This window comes from Oryctolagus cuniculus, chromosome 12 (assembly GCF_051225735.1).
Source record: "Oryctolagus cuniculus isolate XC-2025 breed Fujian yellow rabbit chromosome 12, ASM5122573v1, whole genome shotgun sequence".
In the NCBI taxonomy this organism is placed as follows: domain Eukaryota; kingdom Metazoa; phylum Chordata; class Mammalia; order Lagomorpha; family Leporidae; genus Oryctolagus; species Oryctolagus cuniculus.
This window is the reverse complement of record NC_142878.1, coordinates 78,664,926-78,689,768: the sequence shown is the minus strand read 5'-3', so window position 1 is coordinate 78,689,768 and position 24,843 is coordinate 78,664,926. Positions and strand designations below refer to the sequence as shown.

The 24,843-nt window shown below is 43.5% G+C and overlaps 1 protein-coding gene across 3 annotated transcripts in view; it reads left to right on the top strand.

The window, feature by feature from the left end:
• NEDD4 (NEDD4 E3 ubiquitin protein ligase) overlaps nt 1-24,843 on the top strand; it is a 146,975-nt gene that overhangs the window by 118,747 nt on the left and 3,385 nt on the right. For all 3 annotated transcript variants that reach the window (XM_051821964.2, XM_089310395.1, XM_070054227.2), the window contains 16 exons: nt 882-1,001; nt 2,542-2,745; nt 4,397-4,477; nt 4,700-4,754; nt 4,846-4,904; nt 5,917-5,982; nt 12,041-12,270; nt 12,929-13,050; nt 13,140-13,210; nt 14,245-14,340; nt 14,672-14,745; nt 15,009-15,069; nt 20,437-20,496; nt 20,581-20,688; nt 21,339-21,435; nt 24,728-24,800. In XM_051821964.2, the coding sequence (XP_051677924.1) occupies nt 882-1,001; nt 2,542-2,745; nt 4,397-4,477; nt 4,700-4,754; nt 4,846-4,904; nt 5,917-5,982; nt 12,041-12,270; nt 12,929-13,050; nt 13,140-13,210; nt 14,245-14,340; nt 14,672-14,745; nt 15,009-15,069; nt 20,437-20,496; nt 20,581-20,688; nt 21,339-21,435; nt 24,728-24,800 (1,577 nt within the window). The remainder of the gene's footprint in view (nt 1-881; nt 1,002-2,541; nt 2,746-4,396; nt 4,478-4,699; nt 4,755-4,845; nt 4,905-5,916; nt 5,983-12,040; nt 12,271-12,928; nt 13,051-13,139; nt 13,211-14,244; nt 14,341-14,671; nt 14,746-15,008; nt 15,070-20,436; nt 20,497-20,580; nt 20,689-21,338; nt 21,436-24,727; nt 24,801-24,843) is intronic.

The window sequence follows — 24,843 nt, the reverse complement described above, 5'->3', positions numbered from 1 at the left end:
AGTGCTTGGTTGGAATGCCAGCCCTGTTGTTGATTCCAGGTTCCTACAGATGTAAGCTCTGGAAGGCTCAAGTACTTGAGTCCCTGCCACCCACACGGAAGACCCAAGTGAAGTTCCTTGCTCCTGGCTTTAGCCTGGCCCAGCCCCTGTTGTTGTAGATACTTGGAGAGTGAACCCAAAGGGAAGAATACCCCCCCACACACCCCTTACTCTGTCCCCCCCTCCCTTCCTCTTTCAAATAAATAAAAATATTTAAAAATCAGTACCAAAAAGAAGGCCAAACCTGGGACTATTTTAAGTAAACCTGGAAATAATGATACTTTTCTTTACTCCTTTGTAACACATAGCATTTCCTTACCCTTATAGAAACAAGACAAGGGTAGCTTTTGACTTGGCATGGACGTATTTATTCCATTGATTATATGCAATATACGTTAGCAACTTGTGTCCGTTTTTTAAGCTTCAGTGTACTCCTCAGCAGAATGGGCCAGTTTTAGCAATTATCATGAAGTTTTGTGTTGGGCTTGAATGTCATGAGGTATGTTAAAGCATTTAGGATGTGGTGGTTACTGCTTTGTTAGTGATGTTATTATTTATTAGTCATATGCTTTATTAGTGATGTTATTAGATTAGTTATTAGTGCTGTTATTATCTATGCTATTTTCTTCCCAAGTGAAATGCATACACTTTATGTTGTACATGCTAAGATGATTTAGAATATGTTTTATTTTACTAAATTAAACATATATAATTTGTGCATTTTCCATTGTAGTAATGGAAAATAAAATGTGCTTCATTCTAAAAGAGCTAGCACTGAAGGAATGTGGTACTCTTTCAAGGATTTTTGTGAATATTTCATTGTTCTTTATTCTTCACTTAAGCTTTTGCCTACTTCATCTGGACTACCGCCAGGTTGGGAAGAAAAACAAGACGAAAGAGGACGATCATACTACGTAGATCACAATTCCAGGACAACAACCTGGACAAAGCCTACTGTACAGGTGCCTGCAGTCTGTGAACTTGTTTTTGATAGAATTTGAAGTGCACACTGGATACTTCTAGCACCTTCTAATTGCAATCAACCCTTGGCAGGGATAAAGGATTGATTCCGGGAGCCCTGTGGATACTGAAATCCATGAATGTTCAAATGCCTTTTAATAACTGGCACATTTGGATGTAACCTACGCACATCCTCTAAATCATCTCTAGATTGTTTATAATACCTAGTGCAGTGTAAATGCTAGGCAAATAATTGTCATAATATATTGTTAAGGGACAATTAAGGGCAAAGGAGGAATGTCCGTACATGTTCAGTACTGATCAGGTTTTTTTTTTAATGTATTGAATCCATGGTTGATTGAATCCTTAGGGAGTGGCCGACTGGAGTTAGTTTTTGGCATTGATGCTAAGTGTCTACCTTTTCCTGTGGGTCTGTCATGCACATGAATTGTCACTGATTATTGCATAAAACAGGTCCAGTAGGGACTAAAAGGACACAGTAAATGACCCACTCCATTGGATGCTTTTGTAATTTGAATCTTTATCATCATTATTTTCCTAGACAATGATCTCAGTGATGAATATTTTTAAAAATTAATGCTTTGTCCTTGGCAAAAGTGAGCACATTTGGTTGTACTTCCCAGTAAATGATTCACAAAACACTGAATCTCATCAGCCTTTTCTCATTGAGCGTTTTTAACAAGGAACAGCGTAGCGAGTACTGCAGCAAATACCTGTAGAGTCAGCACCCCGAAACGACCACCGTGTTCATTTCAAGATGGTTTCTTTTTTATTAAAGTCCTGCAGATAAAGCTAAACTTGTAGCCATGCCCTGGCCCTGTTCCCCAGGGGATCCACCGCCTCGGACTGTGTGTTCACCCAGCCTATTTTAAATACGTACACAGAGAGCTAAACAATGCAAAATGTTGCTCAAGTCCATGTGTTTCACACTTTGCATGGGTGTCATGCAGTGTAAGTTTAAATCCCTTTTTGCCCAAAATTGTTTTAAAGCCCTATCCATGTCACTATAAATAGTTCTAGTATGTTTCTGCTAACTGATGATTAATGTAACGTCCCATCATGTGACTGTATCATGTTTTGATTATCCATTTCTATAGAGGCTATTTGCCATTCATTTTGTTTACCCAACTCTGGAACCCACTTCTGTGTATGGAGCATGATCCAGTCTGTGCGTCCCGGGAAAGCACAAACAACCTCCTGGTGTAGACAGGACAGCCCCACCCCGGCAACAGGGGTGCACGGTTTCCTCAGTCAGATGCACTGTGACAGACTGACTGTCAGCTACCATCTTACTGCTGAAGAATTAGCTCAAAAATGATAAATCGCTACAAAAGCAAGGTTTGACAGAACACTTCCAGAAATTTTGATAACTACAAAAATGTTGCTGGAAAATTAACTACAGTTGCAAACAAGCCTCAGATGTTTGGGTCCCATGTATAAGTGTCTGCTGTCACCTTTTGAACCGCAGTTATTTGTGAGTCTTCTGTAAAATATTACAGCATGGTTTAATTCGTGCACTAGGCCACAGTGGAGACCAGTCAGCCGTCATTAAGCCAGAGCTCGCCCGCCGGCCCCCAGGCGCAGGTGCCTCCCGGAGACTCGGCACAGCAGGTGCCCCAGCTGGCGGAAGTGGAGCAAGGATTCCTCCCCAAGGGCTGGGAAGTCCGGCACGCGCCCAACGGGAGGCCGTTCTTTATTGACCACAACACCAAAACCACCACCTGGGTAACTCTCCTACTCTGCAGTTCAGATTCCTCGCGGTCTCTCAGTGTGCGTTTAGTGTGACCGGCCTTCCCTAGTATTAATTAAAGAGGTGTTGAATTCCTAGTATTATTTGTATTCAAGGCACACTTGTGTCTCTTTTTAATTGTTTTGTTTAATTATTATGCAGTGTTCATATATACTTCCCACAGCCAGTTTTTTAGTTCACTAGCTACAATGCATAGGAAGATACTCAGTGATAATCCTTTACTCTTATGTGAGACTTCATAGATCAAAAATACTGCTGAATCCATACCTCATTTATTTTTTAAAAGATTTATTTTTATTTATTTGAAAGAGTTACAGAGGAAGGTAGAGACAGAGAAGTCTTCCATCTGCTGGTTCACTCCCCAGATGGCTGCAGTGGCTGGAGCTGCGCCGATCCGAAGCCAGGAGCTTCTTCCAGGGCTCCCACATGGGTGCAGGGACCCAAGGACTTGGGCCATCTTCCACTGCTATCCCAGGCCATAGCAGAGAGCTGGATCGGAAGAGGAGCAGCCGAGGCTAGAACCTGCGCCCATATGGGATGTCAGTGCCTCAGGACAGGGCCTCAACCTGCTGTGCCACAGCGCTGGCCCATACCTCATTTAGTAGCAGAACTACCTGCAAGGCTAGGTCAAACAAGTATTTACATTTTAAAATAATGTTTTACATTGTAGAGTTGTTGGTGACCGGTAATAGTAAAATTATGTAAAATTAGCAAATGAGGCCAATATAGCTTAAATGAAACAAATAGTCTAATACATGACATAATGAAATACTATTAAAGTAATTTCATATATATAATCCAAATAAATTGAACTTTATTCTTGTTTTAAAAGAATCTGAGTTAAATAACCTTTTGGGGCTTATATCTCTGTCTTTCCAAAATATTAATAAGTTTGAACATAAAGGTACCAAAAAGTGTTTTGGAGCTAAGAAAGAACATGCAGTCCAATTTAATGTCCCATTCTCTCACCATTTTTTTTTTACAAGATTTATTTATTTATTTGCAAGTCAGAGTTCAGAGAGAGGAGAGGCAGGGTGGGGGGGTCTTCCATTCTATGGTTCACTCCCCAATTGGCCGCAACAGCCAGAGCTGTGGGGATCTGAAGGCAGGAGCCAGGAGCCTCCTCCGGGTCTCCCACATGGGTGCAGGGACCCAAGAACTTGGGCCATCTATTGTTTTGCCGGGCCATAGCAGGGAGCTGGATTGGAAGTGGAGCAGCCAGGTCTCAAACCCGCGCCCATATGCGATGCCGGTGCTTCAGGCCAGGGCGTTAACCCACTGCGCCACAGCACTGGCCCCCCCACCAGTTTTTATGTTTAGAAAAGCCCTCTGTAATGACCCAGTTCCCAGAGAGTAAGGCAGAACCCTTGTTCGGTTCCTGTGGAAGAGAGGATCAGTATGAAGTGACTCTCATCCATCCCTTTAATTCTGTAGCTTGATGCTGGTACGTTGTAGAAGGAGAAATTGTTATATCACAGATTAAGGAAATCAGATATAATAGATTGTAGTTAAAAGAGAATATTTTAGATATGCATTGCTATTCAAAGGTGTGTTCATAGAGCAACTTTCATAATTTTCAAATTTGTGTGTGTATGTTTTGTTCTTTATTTACTCTGCCGAAAAAAGGAAGATCCAAGATTGAAAATTCCAGCTCATCTGCGAGGAAAGGCACCACTTGATTCATCCAGCGATCTGGGGCCTTTACCTGTAAGTGTACAGAACTGCCACTGACCCAGCCTGGCAATCTCGAACATTTTCTATTCGGAACATAGTGGTTCTTTAATCATTGTAATTAAGGTCATTATTAAAGCATTAATGGCTTCTAAGAATGGAATATGCAAATTAAACTAGACATATGACCAATGCTGTCTTTCCACCTATACATCTGAAACTCTTCCTAAAACATTTGAAATGCATTCTTAATTACAGCCAGGATGGGAAGAGAGGACTCACACAGATGGAAGAATATTCTACATAAATCACAGTATGTACAAAGTGATTTTTCATTACGTTTTTTTGTGACAATTGAAGTTTGTGCCTGAGAAAAAGACAGCTTTTTGTTTTCTTCCCTTCAGATATTAAAAAAACACAATGGGAAGACCCTCGGTTGCAGAATGCAGCCATCACCGGACCAGTAAGTCTCTCTGTGTCAGGGTGCGCTGATGGGGGTGTCCTCTCAGCTCTTTCTGCCTGTTTCTTCGAGGGTGTAGCCCCACAGGCACTGAGAGGGAAGCATGCTTGCCCCGCTGTCCTCTCCCCACTGGGCCTACTCCAGGCCTTACTTAGTTGAAAAGGTAGAGTAAAGCCCACTGTCCTCACGCTGTGCTGTAGCCTTGATGGGCCAGTGAGCCAGACAGAGAGCTGCAGCCCTGGGCTGCTGAGCCGAGGCTGAGATCCGCCATTGTCTAAGAAACAACGTTGACGGCCCTCAGCGCATCAGACAGGTGCCATAGTGGGCCAGGGTGAGGAAGCACCTGCGCTCTTTTAGCTCCTGGGTCAGGTCTTGAACTTTTTGGCAACAGTCACTGTAGATGCCCCTGGGTGAGGCACACTCGGGCTTTCACATGGCTGTTGTCATGTATTGTGATTGTGCTCTTGGGTCAGGTTAGGGAGAGGGAAGTCAGTGTCCTCCCTGGCACAGCTCCTTTTCTCCTTTCCTGCCTCACAAAAATAAGTAAAACTGAAGATACGGTTCTTTTAAATCACTTTGTAGTATCTTCATGTGCAGTTTTAAAATAATGGATAAAAAAGGCAGCTCCTCAGAGTTCAAGGGAAAAGTACATTTTTCAAATTGTTCCTTTAATGGAGAAATCACTGTGAAAGTCCTTTTAGAAATGGAAAATTTTGTTTCTAATATTTCTCTACTTGGAAGAAATTTCCTGTTTCTGGCATGTTGCATTTCAAGAATATTGCATGATGAAAATTACAGCCATAGGAATTGCTGAGCAAAACTTTACCTTAAACAGAGAAATTAATTTTTTTAAGTTTTGTCTTTGTTTTCCTTCAAACTAAACTTTTCTTTCCAATAATCTCTTCTAATGCCTTTAGCTTATGTTCATAAAATACCCAGAAGGAAACTTTATAAATTGTTCCAGAATGAAAACAACCTAAACTTTCTTTATTTTTCCAAATTTTTTCAACTGAAGGCAGTGCCCTACTCCAGGGATTACAAAAGAAAGTATGAGTTCTTCCGAAGAAAGTTGAAGAAGCAGGTTAGTGACAACTTACAATGTGTATCATTATAGAGGTCAAGGGTAACGGGAAATGCATTTTTAAGAGTAGCAGAGAATGTGCTCTGTGTTTATAACCTGGAGTGAATAATTTCTCGCAGGAAAAGGGTGCTTTTTTTTCTTGGTAGCTGTTATAGGATCATTAGAGACCTTAATTATTTTATAGCTCTATTTATTTTTCAAGATATTTTGCAACATTCGGAAATCATATTAGAAGTGTGTTTTAAAGGGCTGTAACCTGGCGTACCCTCCTGGGATGTGTGGGGCTTGGTTTCTGAAGAATGAGCGAGAGTAGCTCAGAAGATTATCTTCTGGCCTCGTCTTTGATTGTGTTGGAGGACCTGCTGGATTCCTGCTCTGCGTGTACTGCTGTTTTCCAGTAGCAGTCATTCATTCTCTGCAGCTTCACGTATCACACATAAGCACACATTTGTATATAAAAATACAGCTGTGAGTGGAATCGTGGTCATTATCATCTTGTGCTGATCAGACATGGTTATTGTATTTTTCCATCACCGCAGATTACATTTGGAACTCAGCTCATTTCCCCCTCTATTTTATTTCTCTTGGTGTCTACCATTTTCAATGCCTTTCCACTTTGCTCATCCTTTCCCTCCTTTACCTGCAGGTTAGGAATACCACCACTAGGTGGCGATGTTGAGTTATGCGTTCTTATTGACTAAGCCGGAAGCCTGCTTCCCCAAAGATTAAGATGGTGGATCTGCAATTACAGAATTTTCATCCAAAATTTTAACAGAGAGCAGGCACTGGCCTACCAGTAAAGACACCCACGTTCCATATCAGAGTACCTGGATTCAATACCTGCAGCTCCTGACTCCAGCTTTCTGCCACAGCAGATCTGGGAGTGACAGCTCCAGTACCTAGGTTCCTGCTACCCATGTGGGAGACCGGGCTTGAGTCTCGGGCTTCCTGCTCCGGCCCAGCCCAGTGGGCCACTGCAGGCATTCGGGGAGTGAACAGTGGGTAGGAGATGCTTCTCTCTCTCTCTCTCTCTCTCTCACTCCTGCCTCTCAGATAAAAATTTAAAAATTTATTTTAATCTTAACAAAAATGAAATGAGAGTTTTCTTTTTACGTGCAGCTATTTTATGGCCTAATAAAATACTTACATATCAGCAACCTTTTACATTCATCTTAAAAAATAACTTCATGGCCTGCGCCGCGGCTCACTAGGCTAATCCTCCGCCTGTGGCACAGGCACACCGGGTTCCAGTCCCCGTTGGAGCGCTGGTTCTGTCCCGGTTGCCCCTCTTCCAGGCCAGCTCTCTGCTGTGGCCCGGGAGTGCAGTGGAGGATGGCCCAAGTGCTTGGGCCCTGCACCCCATGGGAGACCAGGAGGAAGCACCTAGCTCCTGGCTTCGCATCGGCGCAGCGCGCCGGCCACAACACACTGGCCGTAGCGGCTATTGGGGGGTGAACCAATGGAAAAGGAGGACCTTTCTCTCTGTCTCTCTCTCTCACTGTCCACTCTGCCTGTCAAAAAAAAAAACAAAAAAAAAAAAACAAAAAAACAAAAAGCACTTCATATCAGAATTACTCATTGCTCTGGAAAGTTTACTGCTCCTAGGGCTTGAGATTTAAATATTTATTATTTTTGTGGTAAATGCTTTTATTCTCTAAAAACGATTGTATTTTTTTTTAACTGGAGGTTCAGGGAGAAAGCTACCATCCACTGGTTCACTCCCCCAAATGCACACAACAGATGGAGCTGGGCCAAGCCAAAGACAGGAGCTGGAACTCAATCATAGTCTCCCAGAGACCCAACGACTTGAGCCCTTAGAGTGTGCGTTAGCAGGAAGCTGGGGTCAGAACAGAGCCGGGATTCCAGGATGGGATGTGGGCATCTCAAGCAGCGTCTTAATCACTAGGCCAGACGCCCACCCCTAAGTGTTTTTGTTCTTAACAAGAATGTGCTCACGGAGCAGAAGCACCAGCTTCTGCGTTGCGGCTGTGAACAGTTACCTTGCCACACATCTAACTGTCAGTGTCTTCTAGGCAACAGGAGGTAAGAGACAAGTCCTTATTAACAGGCCGCAGAATACACACAGCACAATGAAGGCAGTAATACTTACTGAACTCTTACCGCATACCAGGCATTCTTCTTAGGATAAATGTAGTATTCATCTAACCTCTACAATAACTCTGTAAGGAAGGGGCTGTTACCACATTCTACAGGCGAGAAAACTGAGGCACGAGGAAGCTAGGCAATGTGATGAAGTCTCACTAGGTAGAAAAGCCAGATTCATGGGCCGGTGCTGTGGCTCAGCGGGTTAAAGCTGTACCCCGCAATGCCAGCATCCCATATGGGAGCAGGTTCAAGTCCCAGCTGTTCTACTTCTGATCTGGCTCTCTGCTAATGCACCTGGGAAGGCAACAGGGGATGGCCCAAGTCCTTGGGTCCCTGCACCCACGTGGAGACCCAGAAGAAGCTTCTGGCCCCTGGCCTCAGCCTGGTCCAGCCCTGGTCATTGCAGCCATTGAGGGAGTGAACCCAGCGGATGGAAGATCCCGCTCTGTCTCTTCTCTCTCTGTAACTCTGCCTCTCAAATGAATAAATAAATCTTATAAAGAAAGAAAGAAAAAAGCCAGATTCAGACAAATGGTTTCACTTCAAGAGCCAACATTCCTGACCAGCGTGACATAAGTCGGTGATCTAGAGAGAAACTTTGTTCAGAAAACACCCAGAATGCCACAGTGGTACCTAAAGGCATCAGCATATAAAAGAGAAGCTGGGAGACACGGAGTCCTTCCAGAAGGAGAGGGGAGCACCGGGAGGAGACCGAATCCTCACCTTAGCAGAAAGTTCCGAGCAGGATGTTAAAGGCAGAACCCAGGGCGAGCGCTCTGCCTACAGTTAGGAGGCCCTCAGCTTCCATCGGAGGACCTGGGTTTGGTCTCTCAGCTCTTACCCCTCAGTGGTGGCTCAAGTAATTGGGTCCCTGCCACCCACACCGGAGACCTGGAGCAAATTCTCACTCCAGCCCAGCCCAGCTTAGCCACTGCAGGCGTCTAGAGAGTGGCCCAGTGCAGGGGAGGATGCATATTCTCTCTCTCTCCCTCCTTCCCTTCCTCCCTCCCTCCCTCCGTCCTTCCCTCTCTCACTCTAAGTAAATAAAACTTTGAAAAATAAAATCCATATCTAGACAGCAAAAAAGCAGAACATAAGAACAGAAGTTAAAAAATGTATTGAGGGGCTATCACTGTGGCGCAGTGGATTAAGCCTCCACCTCAGTGCAGGCTCCCCATACGGGTACCAATTCATGTTGAGCAGCTCCTCTTCCAATCCCGCCCCCTGCTGATGTGCCTGGGAAAGCAGCAGAGGATGGCCCAAGTGCTTGCATGCCTGCACCCACAGGGGGAGACCCAGATGAAGTTCCCAGCTCCTGGCTCCTGGCTTTGGCCTGGCCCAGCCCTGACCGTTGCAGCCATTTGGGGAATGAACCAGCAGATGGAAGATATCTCCCTCTCTCTCTTTCTCTAAAATATTGACGTTGGAATAAAAAAAATCTTTGAAAATGAGCGCCTGAAAGGCTTGAACTCTGTGTTAACCTTTCCCTCGATGTCTCATGAGTTAGGAACAAGGCTGCCTGACAGTTCTGCAGCTGCTCACGTGGCAGATCCCACGTAAGCACTGCATTTCATCTCAGAAGCTCCACCAGGTAGTTTTGATGTGATGTGATCCCTACGTTAGTGCCTTCGAGAAGACACGCAGCGTGCCTTAAGTCACACCCCCAGCACGTGGTGGAGGCAGCATTTGAACACAGGGCCTGACGCTGAGGTGCGTGCACTTGTGTGCCACCCCATTCAGACCCTAAGGTCTCTCCCCTCCTTCCATGACTGTTGCTTCCTCACAGTCCGCCTGCCTTTTCCCACGGGGGCTTCTTCAGGGGTCTGCAGCTGACCGATGTGCCTCCTGTCTTCCCTCCTTAAAGCAAAGCTCTTTAACCCCTATGCATTCAGGTGCTGAAAACCCAGCAGTCCAATTGTGCAGCTCCGCACTTGCCCTCTGCCTCATCCCAGACTGCTTGTCTGCCTCTCCCTTCACTTGGAGCTGTGTTTTCCCGTCTCCTGCTCCCACTGTCCCCGCAGCTGTGTCTCGCCCTCTCACTGCTGTGCTTTGAGTCTGCCCTTCCTGGGCCCTCCCTCCCCTCCTCTCCTGTCCAGAGCTGCCTCCACTGCCTTGTTTTCCACTAGTAACTTGGACTTTTTTGCTTTTCCAAGCACTGCCTCCATGTCTCTTTAGCAGTTGACCTACTCTTTCAAGTTTCAGAATTAGGAGCATTCACACCTCTGTCTCACAGACCCCTTGAGGAAGCAAGGGTTTTTACTACCTTTCCCCGCCCTGGCTGGCCTCACTGGTTGGCTGCCCATCCCAGGGCCTCGCCCAGGGCAGGCGAGTGACCTACCAGCTGCCTGGCAGCCAGTCTGAAATTGCTTTTCTCCCATCTTGCCATTCTGTGAATTGCACAAGCGGTGGAGGAACAGCTTCTGGGAGGCAGTCTCCCCGCTTCGCCCCAGGATCTGCTTCCTGAGGTCTCGGCGACTCACTGTCCGCTGCAGCCTGAAAATGTTAAACATGGAAAGTTCTAGAAATAAGCCACTCATTCCTTTTCAATAATGTTTGTTAGGAGATTGTTATAATTGTTCTCTTTTATGATTATTGTTAATCTCTTGCTGTGCCTAGTTTACAAATTAGACTTTATCCTAGGGTGTGTGTGTGTGTGTGTGTGTGTGTGTGGAGAAAGCATCGGACAGGTGCGGCTTGGCCCTGTGTATCCTTTCAGGCATCCATGGGACATCTTGGAATGTCCACCCTGTGGATCAGGGCGACGGCCATCCAAGGCTTCAGTTACTGTGTTTCTATCAGGCTTTTCTTTTTCCTTAAATATATGAAAAATGATTTTCTTTTCCCTTAGAGCTAACCCTTTCTTTTTGTTTTTGAATCTTGATAGTGTGTTTTCTCTTATTGATTTCCACTTGAAAATTGCACACACACCACTCAGGAATAAAATATCCCGCAATATTGTTATAACATGTGTAATCCTATCTGCCTAAGGTATAGTTATCTACACTTGTAACACAAACAGAGGATGCGCACAGGGTCAGTGTGCCAGTGTCGCTCATTGCTGCAGACCAGAGACTGGGGAGCTTTCTCAGCATCCTCATTTCTCCCTCTGTAGAGTAGAGATGGTACTAGCAGCTTCTTTGTATTCTGTCATGAAGAACACTTGGGTTAACCAGTAAAATTGTGCCTGGTACAATCTATAAGTGTTAGCATCTATTCCTGGGTGAAGCAGGAGAGAGTGCAAGGAAGAAAAATTGCAGTAGGGAAGCACCTTGGCAGACAGGCAAGCAGCAAGTACCAGGCGGTGGCTAGACAGTGAGGCAGAGAAGGGGCTTCCCTGGAACCTGGCGTGCAACGGACTGTTCATGAAACGCCTTCAGCTGAGCGTCGTCACCCCCTCACCAGCCCCGTCAGATACATCAGAAGTGGGTATTAGGAAGTGGGAACTGAAATGTATGAATTCATTTCTTCCATGGAGGAAAAGTAAGAAAATACAGCTGGACCATCCTGGTGGTGAAGCAGGTTAAGCCACCACTGGACGCTGGCATCCCGTATCGGAGTACCAGTTTGAGTCCTGGCTGCTGTGCTTCTGATCCACCTTCCTGCTAATGCAACTGGGGAAGCAGCCGCGGATGCCCCAAGCACTTGGGCCCCTGCCACTCACAGGGGGGACCCGGGATGGAGTTGTAGGCTCCTGGCTTCAACCTGGCCAGGCCACCCCCATTGCAGCCATTTGAGAGGTGAACCAGAGGATGGAAGATCGATCGATTGATCAATCTCTCTCTCTCTCTCTCTTTCAAATAAATAAAATAAGCCTTTTTAACAGACCTCATTGTGTTTTCCCCGGCGCTGGGGGAAAGACAGCGGCAGAGCGCGTGTGGGAGCTTTCCTGAGGCCCGTGTGTCGTTACGCGGCGTTGACTCAAGTCACGAGTTCCTCCTCTCTGTGTTTTCAGAATGACATTCCAAACAAGTTTGAGATGAAGCTCCGCCGGGCCACCGTGCTCGAGGACTCCTACCGGAGAATCATGGGCGTCAAGCGAGCAGACTTCCTCAAGGCCCGGCTCTGGATTGAGTTCGACGGTGAAAAGGGGTTAGATTATGGAGGCGTCGCCAGAGAATGGTTCTTCCTGATCTCAAAGGAAATGTTTAACCCTTACTATGGGCTGTTTGAATATTCTGCTACGTAAGTTCCTTTTCAACCACTTACACACAAGGGAGACATCACTGTGTACAAAGTGGCAGTTACACAATACGAGGGAGATGTGGGTTCTGGAATACCAGGGAGGGGAGGCCGCAACTGATGTTTTAGAAGTGACTTTTTTAAGCGGTTGTGGTAGCACATGCCTCACATAAGACTTCCCACTATGACCGTGGGACGTGAGCACTGTGACGCCAGCTACATGCACGCTGCTGTGCGGTCACCACCACTGCTCCGGACCGTTTTGTCTTCTCAGGGTGAAGCTCTGACTTCTGTTCCCTGCAGTCGCCATCCGTTCTCCTTTCTGTCTTTGCAAATCCAGCTACCCCACTTCCCTCACGTGGGCGGAGTCATGCAGCGTTTGTCCTTGGCTCCGGCTTATTGTACTTGCCATGCCGTCTTCAGGGTGCGTCTGTGGCACAGTCGCCTTCCTAAAGCTAAAGAATACCCGCAACATCAGTGGGTGTTTGTATTATTTCCTCCTTTTGAGAGAATTTACTGCTTTTCAAACCATTCAATCCAGTGGCCAAATGCGGTTCTGATCAACTCCAAAGGAGGAGGAGATCCATTTATACTGATTTGTCAGCTTAAACATTTTGTCTGTGTTACCAACAGAAGTATTTCCGTGTGGTTCTCTCTGCAGGGACAATTACACCCTACAGATAAATCCAAACTCTGGGTTGTGTAATGAAGATCACCTCTCTTACTTCAAGTTCATTGGCCGAGTGGCTGGGATGGCAGTGTATCACGGCAAGCTGTTGGATGGTTAGTATCAAGTATAAACCTTGTCTTAGTGTAATTAGCCATCTTCTTTCATGTTTTAGTAATTCCAAATATCATTGTTTTTTTTCAAGGTTTTTTCATTCGCCCTTTTTACAAGATGATGCTACACAAACCGATCACACTTCATGATATGGAGTCAGTGGTATGTCTTTTCACTTGTAATGGGAATGACATATGATTTAACAGACAACTGGATATTGTAAAGAATTAGTTTTTTAATGATACAGAAATTAACAAGTAATAACCTTTCAAAATAGAAATGAATATTTTACCATGAAAATTTTCTAAATATAATCAAGTTTAAAGACCGTTACAGTGGACACTTGTATATCTACCACCTACAAGTGACTTTTCAACTTTTCCTATGTTTATTTCATTGCATACCTTTCCATCTATCCATCCCTTGACCCATTAATCCACTGTAGTTTTTTTCATGCATTTCCTCGTAAGCTGCAGATACCAGTAAACTTCCCCCTAAATGCTTACTTTGCAGCAGTACTGTATCTTTTATGTCAATATTTGAGTTGGGATATTGGCATGTATCTTAAATTTGGTAGTGTGGAGGCGTAGCCTCATGATTAGTCCCCAAGAAAGACACAGAGATGCTGATTAAAATCTTGACTCCCTATGCTCCCTCAGCTGCTGCAGAGCCCTATACATTGCATGCACACATGGATTCCAGGACAGCCTCCTTTCTTAGTACCAGGTAGATTGCTTCTTACTTTCATGTCACAAGTCATCAGTGCAATCAGCATGGTTTTTCACGTCATAACATCAGTCATTTCAGTTGTTTAGTTGAGCTTCCACTTGGGCCAGGTGTAGACAAGGAACTCCTCATAGTTACCTGAACATTTCATAAACCTCTCATCGGCCGGATGACTTCTGTGGAGGTTGGGACTTATCTGAAAACTGCTCTGTTTAACCCTTTAACTGGGTAACAAAATCTGCTTTCACATGGAGATGTTTCTGACCTTTTAAACAAGTACCCTCCACTGGCTGATACACGTCTAGCCCTGCATGGCCCCTTGTCTCTTCTTAGAGCACACGTATGTGTGTATGGAAAAGATGCCCACGTGACCCTTTCATCTTTCACCCAGTTATTCTGACCTGGAGCTCAGGTGTCTTCTTTATATATATATATATATGCATTTTAAATATGAAATTTTTCCCGTCTAGGATAGTGAATATTACAACTCACTAAGATGGATTCTTGAAAATGACCCAACAGAACTGGACCTCAGGTTTATCATAGATGAAGAACTTTTTGGACAGGTTTGTACCCTTTGACCAGTGAAAATGGTAAATTGTGTAAAAAACCTTGGCAGCTTCAGTTTAGAGTTAGTGCACATACTCAACACATTCCTGTGCTCTGCTTTTACATTCATGTTCCAGTAACAAGAGCACTCAGTACGAATTTTTGCTTTTTTTGACATTTGATTCATACCATATTTATTTTAGTAAAACTAATATTTAAGTTTTCTAAGCTTCTAGCTTTCGAATGGATTTAATGTAAAACACCAGGTTTTGGGCGTAACTGTAATATGTATACCTTTGAAATCTTTCTTACTAAAATAACATATCAAGGTATTATGTTTAATTTTAGACACATCAACATGAGTTGAAAAATGGTGGATCAGAAATAGTTGTCACCAATAAGAACAAAAAGGAATATATTTAGTAAGTATTTTATTAGTATTTTAATGAGAATAATTTTGCACTTTTTTGTAAGATTCTTCTTACCTTCTTCCCGGACCATGCTGTGGCCCCAATCTTGATGTTCTTCTTTTATTTCTATAACATTGCGGTATTATCGATTCATATCAACTTTTTGGCATGAGCTTAGCTAGCCTTTATTTTTTGTTTCTAACTTGAATAACTCCAGCTTAAATCTTTTTTCTTGGTTTATGAGAAAAAGTGTGAAATGTTTTATTTCTTTTTAGTCTTGTAATACAATGGCGGTTTGTAAACCGAATCCAGAAGCAAATGGCTGCATTTAAAGAGGTATTCATTTTCTTTTGTTTTCTCACTCACAATTTCAAAGTACAATCTGTAAATTTCAAATATTGGGCTTCATTCATCATATCTTAGAAAAATAAGTATATGGCTTGATTTGTAAACCACCCTAAGCTATGTTTTTAGACAACAAAATATTCCTTGAATAGTTGTTCACCATTAAAATTCAATCATTCAAGAACTCTAGACAGAACCATGCAGTTCCATTTTCACCTTTTCTTCTTCCCACTCCCCTCCTCTGAGTAGCCCCAGGTGGGCAGTGGCACGGAGTGCTCTAGGACAGTGTAGCAGGTCGGGCTTTTTCCTAAATACAATCACATCATGGGAGACCCAGATGAAGTTTCTGGCTCCTGGCTTCGGCCTGGCCCAGCACTGGCTGTTGTGGCCATCTGAGGAGTCAACCAGTGGATGGAAGATCCCTGTGTCTCCATCTCTCCCTTTCTCTGTAACTCTGACTTTCAAATGAATAAATTAATCTTTTAAAAAGATTAAATTCTTTAAAAATTGGGGAGGAAGGGAGAAATGGTATTGTGGTACAGCGCTGCCACTTGTGTGATGCCAGCATCCATGCATGTGCACTGATTTGAGTCCTGGCTGTTCTGTTTCAATAGAGCTCTCTGCTAATGTGTCTGAAAGGTAGCACAAGAAGATCCAAGTTCTTGGACCCCTGCCACCCATGTAGATGAACTTTGCTTCTGGCTTTTGGTATGTCCCGGCCCTGGCTGTTGTGGCCATTTGGGGAGCGAAGCAGCATATGGAATATCTCACTTTCTCTCTCTGTTCATGTTTCTGTCATTCTGCCTTTCAAATAGATAAATCTTTTTTTAATTTAATTAAAAATTTTAATTTTTAAAACTTTGGTTTTTATTTTATTTGAAAGGCAGAACTACAGAGAGAGGAGGGGGAAGGGAAGAAGGTGAGAAAGGGGAGGCGGGGAGAGAGAGATCTTCCATCCACTGGTTCACTCCCCAGATAGCAAAACAGCCATGACTGGTCCAGGCAGAAGCCAGGAGCCAGGAGCTTCTTCCAGGCCTCCCACATGGGTGCAGAGACATAAGCACTTGGGTCACCTTCTGCTGCTTCCAAAGTGCATTAGCAGGGAGCCGGATCAGAAGTGTGAAAAGCTGGGTCTTGAACCAGTGCCCACATGGGATGCTGGCATCACAGGTGGAGGCTTAACCCACTGTGCCACAATGTCAGCCCCAAAACTTTCTTTCTCAATACAAGTTCTATCTAGTTTGTAACAGATGACAGCAACCATTTAGTCATCCTTAAAGAACTGCGAGTCCTTAAACTCAACCATGTCAGTGCAGACTTGCTTTTTATATTATTAACTGAAGAAAAGTAGGTGCCCTTTAAACACATTTTAAGATTAGGAAACAAAGAGCCAAATCAGGACTGTTAAGTGGATGCCTGATGGTTTCCCGTGGAAACTCTCAAAGAACTGCCCTTGCAGGAGCATCGTCATGGAAGGCAGGAGCATTGTCATGGTGGAGACAGGCTCGCTGGAGAAGCTTCCCAGCACGTTTCTGCTAAGGCTCTAACTGACTTTCTCAAAACACTCTCAGAATCAGCATCTGTTACTGTCCTTTGACCCTCCAGAAAGTCAACAAGCAGAATGCTTTGAACATCCAAAAAAATGTCACCAAGACCTGTGCTCTCAACCAGCCTACCCTTGCCAAAGTCTGGGTCCCAGCTTAATCTGAGTCTCCCACGTGGGTGGCAGGGACCCCGCTTTTGCTTTAAATGGGCCCTTTCCACCTCTTTTGTTAATTTGACTTACATAAGGTAAACAAATTCCATGTATTTCATATGTACAGGCTTAAGAGCCTAATGATACTTCCTGCCCTACGCTGCCTCCTGCCCCTGCTCCCACCCTCCTTCCTTTTCTTTTATGTTTTACAATGACATACCTTCAGTTTATTTATAATGACAGGCTTAGTCCTCCACTAAATAAATAATTCAGCGAGTAGTAAGTAGAAAAACCAGTGTTCCTCAAGAGTATAGACAAGGGCTATAAACATCAAATCTCGTCAATTTTAGTCATGTACATTACATTTTTTATACTTTGTATATTAGTTACCACAAATTAGGGAAAACATATGATACATCTTTTTGGGACTGTCTTATTTCACTATGCATAATGGTTTCCAGTTGCATCCATTTTGTTTGTTCAAAAGACAGGATTTCATTTTTTTTATGGCTGAATAGTAGTCCACAGTATATATTTACCACACTTACTTTATACAGTTATCAGTTGATGGACATCTAGGTTGATTCCATATCTTAGCTATTGTGAATTGAGCTGCTATAAACATGAGGGCACAGATAACTCGTTCTCATGTTGATTCCATGTAATTTGGGTAAATTCCCAGGAATAGGATGGCTGGGTCATATGGTAGATCTATTTTTAGGTTCCTGAGGAATCTCCATCCTGTCTCCCAGATGGCTGTACTAGTTACATTCCCAACAGTGAGTCAGAGCACCTTTTTCCCCACATCCTCACCAGCATTGTTTTTTGATTTTTGGATGATAGCCATTATTCTAGCTGATGTGAGGTGAAACCTCACTGTGGTTTTGATTTGCATGTTCTGTGGCTAGTGATCCTGAGCATTTTCTCATGTGTCTGTTGGCCATTTGAATTCCATCCTTTGAAAAATGTCTCTTCATGTTCTTACCCCTTTTCTTAACTGGATTATTTGTTGTTGAGCTCTTTATAGATTATGAATATTAATCCTTTATCAGTTGTATTGTTTGCAAATATTTTATTGATTTTTTCAGTTGCTCTTTGTTGAGTGTTTCCTTTGTAGTGCAGAAGCGTCTTAGCTTGATGTAATCCCATTTGTCTGTTTTTGCTTTTATTGCTTTTATTTTGGGGTCTTTTCTAGGAAATCTCTGCCTATGCCAATGTTTTCCTCTATCAGGTCCTAGATTAGCTCCTTGATCCCTTCAGAGTGGATTTTTGTGTAAGGTGTATGGTAGGGGTCTTATTTCATACTTCTGCATGCAGAGATCCATTTCTCCCAGCATCTTTTGTTGAAGAGAGTGTCCTTTCTCCAGGGATTGATTTTTTAGCTCCTTTGTCAAAGATTAGTTGGTTTTAGATGCATGGATTGATTTCTGGGGTTTCTGTTCTGTTAACATTGGTCTGTATGTCTACTTTTGTGCCAGAACCAGGCTGTTTTGATTATAACTTCCCTGTAGTACATCTTGAAATCTGGTATTGTGATGTCTCTGGCTTTGTTTTTGTTATTTTAAGATTGTATTAGCTATTCAGGGTCTCTTGTGTTTCCATATGAATTTAGCATCTTTTTTTTCTAGATCTGAGAAGAATGTCTTGGTGGCCATCAGTTTGTGCATTGTCTTTAAGGTCACACTGGTAAAATCATGTTTTATCTCCCATATAGTTCTTCTAAGAAATTCTTCAGGATCTTCATCCCCCATGTTTACAGTTTCATTGAAATCTCTTCTCCTGTCTGTGGCCAATCTGGGTGCAGCATTTTAGCACCTATCGAGCAGAAAGTTGGCCTCACTTTAATTTTGCGGTCAGAATTGTAGAAGCTGAACCAGTCGGGGCATCCATGGTGTCGGTTATTGTTTCTGCTGTTAATTGCCAGTCCTCTTCAGTGAGGGCATGAACAGATTAATTTTTTCCTTGCAAGGTGGCATGGATGCTCTGCTGTTAGAGGTTTCGTCAAACCCATTCTGTCCCGTGTGAAGATGAATTACATCCATTTCTAAAGTGCTAACTTATTTGGGGCTTAGTCCCTGCAAACTTTCTGTAAAGCATCAATGATTCCACTATTCTGCCACCACACTTCACCATAAGTTTGATGAGGTTTTGGATTTTTTGCTTGTTGTTGTTATTGTTTAAAGATTTCTTTACTTATTTATCTGAAAGGCAGAGTTACAGAGAGACAAAGAGAGAACTTCTATCTGCTAGTTCACTCCCCAAATGGCCACAACAGCCATGGGTGGGTCAGGCCAGAGCCAGGAGCTTCTTCCGAGTCTCCCACATGGGTGGCAGGGGCCCAAGCACTTGGGCCATCCTCTACTGCTTTCCCAGGTCATTAGCAGGGAACTGGAAAGGAAGTGGAGCAGGCTGGGACACAAATCAGCACCCATATGGGGTACCACACTGCAGCTGGCAGCTTAACCTGCTGTGCAGCGGCACCGGCCCATTTGATGTTTGTCTTTGCTTTGTATTGCTCTGATAAGAGCTCTTTTCAAACTATTCTTATCCTTAGTGCCTCAGATTGATCCATTTCCTTTGTGTTCTAACAAGTTATTACAAGTTGAATGCAAAAAAAGATTAAAATCTATGCATCATGTTTTCATAATTAACATTTTCTATAAAATTCTGAAGACTTCTCATGTATCACTGCTTTCTTCATCAAAAATCTTGAGCACTCTGCCTGGTGCGGTACTGTGCTCCATAGAGAAGCAAAGGTCCTGTATTCAAGGAGCTTAGGTAACACCGGAAACGCACAGCAGCTAGTGTCAGGTACTAGTGAGGTGCAAACCAGAGCAGCGACAGGTTAGAGGAAGGGACACGGACGGCCCAGGCACCTGTCCACCACACAGAAGAGAGAAAGGGAAACGCCACGCCCGGCTGAGGGAGCCGCAGGGTGGAATGTGGCAGGAGGACAGCTGTAGGCGTACTGGAGAGGGTTGCAGGCATCTTAGGATGCTGGCTTAGAGGATTCTGGTGAAAAGGAACAAGCAGAATGGCTAAGCAGTGGAGTTTCTCTAAGTCCAGGGGAGGGAGGGAGGGCAGCATTAAAGGCCATTCCAAGGGCGAACTGCCTGGGTTCTGTGCACATTTCAGCCAGGTCATTCTGGCCGGGGTATGTGAAGTGAATTAGGCGAGGACGAGACCAGTTCAGCAGCCACGGGAAGAAGGTAGGGAGGTGCTGGCTTTTGTGTTTTGTTTTTAAAGCAGACAGGGCTTGCACAAATGTAAATGTGTGAGGCGGTATGGAGAGGGAAGCGCCCTGAGGAAGCCCTGGGGGCGCTCCGGCCGCTGTCTCCGCAGCTGTGGAGCTGGGTGGGGTACGTGGGCATGCGCCCAGCTGAGGGCGCCCCCGCTCGGCCGAGTGCCTCAGTTTTCTTTTCCAGGTAGAAATGATCTGTGGTCAAAAAGGGAGGTGTGAGGAAGCTTTAAAATAGCCACTGTGAGGAAATAAAGGGAGACGGGCTCTGACTGGGGACGCATACGTTTGGGTTCGCTGCAGTGAGGTCTCAGTACAGAGCCTTTGGATCTTTAGCAGTAGCTAAAGCACCTTTACGTGGATGTGGGGTCCCTCCAGCGGCATCCAGAAGCTAATCAGGTTTACAAATTTTCTCCTCTACTAGGGATTTTTTGAACTGATACCACAGGATCTCATTAAAATTTTCGATGAAAATGAACTAGAGGTAAGAAATACTATTTTTATGTTAAAACAGGAATGGTGTACCCATTACTGTCCTTGTTGAAGTCTGATATTTCTTACTGTGTAGCTTCTTATGTGCGGCCTGGGAGACGTGGATGTGAATGACTGGAGAGAACATACGAAGTATAAAAATGGCTACAGCAGCAGTCATCAAGTGATACAGTGGTTTTGGAAGGTAATTGGAAACTTTGATTTTTGTAAAATACTTTTTGACAAATTCGATCTTATTTAAGTCAACTCTCGATTAACTGTATGCGTTGATGATATATAGATAATGCAGGAAAAATATATAGCCCAACAAAAATTATCTTGAATTTTATACTGTGTCATACACCTTCTGGATATGGTCCCCACTTGCATACATATTTAGAGATGCATAAATACAGTGTCCAGATGTACCAAGGGTCGATAAGGGAGAGATGTTCACATAGTTTCTTCCTAGAGAGGAGGCTCTCAGGAGCACTGTAGTAACCTGCAGTGTGTTCTTGGTGACACCTGCACGGCTGCCTTTCTGTCTTAGAGAGAAGTGCGGGTGGCACTGCAGGATACCAATAAACACCAATAAATACAATTCGTAAAAAGCCACGACTCACATCTGAAGAGAAATTTTTATCAATTCATTAGGCTATAATCCCATTTTAAAGAGTTCTGCCATATAGTCTTAGATATAAAGTTTTCAAGAACTTTATAAACAACTCATAAAGACAAATTTAAAAGAAACATGCAGATTCAGCAAATGATTACTAATCCTCTAACTAAATTCTGAAGGCAGATTTTTTCAACTTCTTTCCCATGCCATTCTCCAAATGTTTTTCTCTGATTCAGGCTGTTTTAATGATGGATTCGGAGAAAAGAATAAGATTACTTCAGTTTGTTACTGGCACATCCCGTGTGCCTATGAATGGATTTGCTGAACTATATGGTAAGGATTTTCTGCAAGTTATTTTTAAATGGAACAGTGCTAAGTGTCTTTGTCATGGTGAGTTAGTCTTCGGGCTCCCGTCATTTATGCTAGCGTTCAGCTTAATAAAAAGCTTTCAAATGATATCATGAGTACATTGAAGTCGGCCAAAATGTATCCATCTTCACAGCTTCTAATCAGGTGAAGGAAAAAAACTGGAAGTGTGAAATGGTTTGAGATACTTTCCATCATTGAATTTTATTTTGTTGTTATTTACTTTTATTGATTTTAGGCAGACATATAAGAACAAGACCTTCCATCTGCTGTTTCACTCCCACATCAGCCAGGGCTGGGCCCGACCAAATCTAGGAGCCCTAACTGCACCCAGGTCTCCTATGCAGGTGACAGGAACCCAAGTGCTTTATCCTTAACCTGCTGCCTCCCACCACGAATCAGAAGCTCAGCTTGGACGCTAGTCCAGGCATTCCAGTGTGGGATGCAGGCATCCCCAGCAGTTTCTAAACTGCTGCCTGCCCCTTCATTCTTGAATTCTAAATCCTGCTCCCATTACAAAAAAAATCATTACTTCTAAGAGGATAGTTCAAGGGAGCATTTAAACTTCCACAGAATCTTAGTAAGTGTACTGCAGAAAAACAAAGGATATCATAGTAGAATACAGTTGGGGAAATGCTGGGCTAAACATTAGTTAAATAGACTTCTTCAAGACTTGTTCAGACCTCGACTATATTAAAAAAGAAAAGAAAAGAAAAGAGAGAGAGAGAAACAGAAAACAAAAGGCAGAATTTCCAAACCTTACTTGATCACAGATATTTTACTTTTGTGGTGGGAGTTGGGGAGTGGAGAATCTCCTTGGGCTACTATTCCTCATTTTTGGGGGGAAGTAGCAGAACTGGGACAAGTGTGAACGTTATCTCTTAATATGCAAAAGTTAGTGTCAGTGCAGCTTTTCTATAAAGTGAAATTCTGTATATCTGTCAAATTATTTTCCAAGAGTCACATAGAGAGTTCTCTTTTTTCAAAAAAAAAAAAAAAAAAAACCTGCTGTTTCCAATATAGATTACAGCAACTTTTCTCACATTGGTTAATATTCTGTTTACTGCAGTGACATTACTTGCTTTTAAACATAGCAACAACAAATCTTATAAAAAAGGTATAGCTGAAGTTGAAGTCCTACTCAACAGTAAATAAGGTCAGGGGCCGGCACTGGGGCATAGAAGATTAAACCTCCGGCTGCAAGGCCGGCATCCCATATGGGCTGCAGTTCGAGTCCTGAATGCTCCACTTCTGGTCCAGCTCCCTGCTAATGCACCTGGGAAAGCAGCGGATGATGACCCAAATGCTTGGGCCCCTGCACCCACGTGGGAAACCCAGAAGAACCACCCAGTTTCTTGCTTCAGATCAGCCCCAGCCGTTGCAGCCATTTGGGGAGTGAACCAGTGGATGAAAGACCTCTCTTCCCTCCTACCTCCTTCTGTTTCTGTATGTCTGCCTTTCAAATAAGTAAATAAATCTTTAAAAAAAAAAAAAAAGGTTGTTGGGAACTGCTGCTCAGGTAGCCTAAGCTGAATTTTCCATTCAGAAGAATCTGTCACTATCTGGAAGGAGTGCTCAGTCCCTCTCTGTCCTCCCAGGCAAACCTGGTCCCCTGTGAAACTTCATTTATATGTGCTTGTAGCACTTGTCAGCAGCGCCCACTTGTCCGCCTCTGGTGACACAGTGGTTAGATTTGCCACTAACCAATTCACTGTTTTCTTTGCTAATTGGATTTCTTAGGCTTTGTGTCTTTAATGGTTTCATTTTACACCCCTTCCTTCAGCTTCTCTGGCCAGTTAGAGACAATCAAGGCAGGGCAAACATGCCCCTGTGCCTCTCTAACTCCACTTTCCTCTTTCGTGCAACACCAGGCCACACCCATTCCCTGGATTCATGAACTGTCTAAAATTTGGAGGAAATATTCCACACGTGGAGCCAGAGTTGTGTTAGACTATAAATCCTCATTTTTATGTATTTCCAGAAAGTAGAAGTTGTTTCAGCATGTTAACATTACAGTTCAATATGGTGTAGCCAGTAAGTAACAAAAGGTTTATGAAGTTTTTAATCAGTTGACTTGGAGTATTCACAGTTGGTTGTTTAGGTCTAAGAATCATTAGAGAAATATGTACAATATGATTTCATATTATGGAAAATGATGAGAGACTGAAACTTTAACTGTGAACATAATTATAATGAGTAATGTGTGAAAAGTTATGCTTTTGAGAAACTGTTAATAATGGGAATATTAAATGTTTTTAGTGTTCTGGCAGCTATACATACACATTCACATTTGGGTATAATTATAAAACACGAAGAGGAGTATGGAAAGTTATGGATTGGGTTGTCAACATCGATTACATGGTGGTTGGGGGATGTTGAGGATTAGAAGAGGAGGAGCTAAATGGAAACTTTGAAGGGAAAAAAAATTTCTAAAAATGTCCATAATAAAAGAAAAATGTAGACTGTATAATATGATCACTTGCACAGAATGATTCAGGACACAGTATTTACCCAGAGTCCATGGTTAGAGTTGAGATTTTTTTCTACATTTTTATTTTATTTGAAAGACAGAGACAGAGATCTCCCATTGGCTGGCTCATTCCCTATATGTCTTCAGGCTGATGCCAGGAGCCCAGAACTCCATCTGGGTCTCCCACATGGGTAGCAGGGACCCAAGCGCTTGGGCCATCCTCTGCTGCACACCAGGGTCCACAGTATCAGGAAACCGGATCGGAAGTGGAGTAGCCAAGACTGCAACCAGGCACTCCAGCTGCAGATGCAGCTGTCCCAAGTCAGAACTTAACCACTGTGCCAAACATCTGCCCCATCTTTCCTATGTTTCACTCTAGCACTTTAAATATTTTTAATAGTAGTTACTTAATCAGGAAAAAAAAAAGTAAAGCTATTTCCAGTGTAACTCAAAAAGAAAATGCTCATGTTCTCCATGAGCCTATGAAGGAAGTTGTATATGTAAATGGAATTGTATACCGCACTAGGAAATGGCCAGAGCATCATCAGCCCTACCACACCAGGCACAGGGTGCCACGGTGGCCGCAGATGGCATGGCAGATGAGGGACCGTCGCCTCCTGGCCACATGATGAAGCTGTCAAGCCCGGAACAGGCTTCATTTCTCTGGAAGTAAAAAAAAAAGCCAGATTAGTTTCCTCGATGTCTGGGTTCTACATTTGGAAAAATGGGTTTTGAAATGTTTATTCCTGGTGGAGTCAATGAAACTAGAGAAACTCTTCTTCCTTACAGGCTCAAATGGACCACAGTCGTTCACAGTTGAACAGTGGGGTACCCCCGAAAAATTGCCAAGGGCTCATACCTGGTAAGCAGTTGCTGAGCCTCACGGTCCAACGTGTCCTCACAGA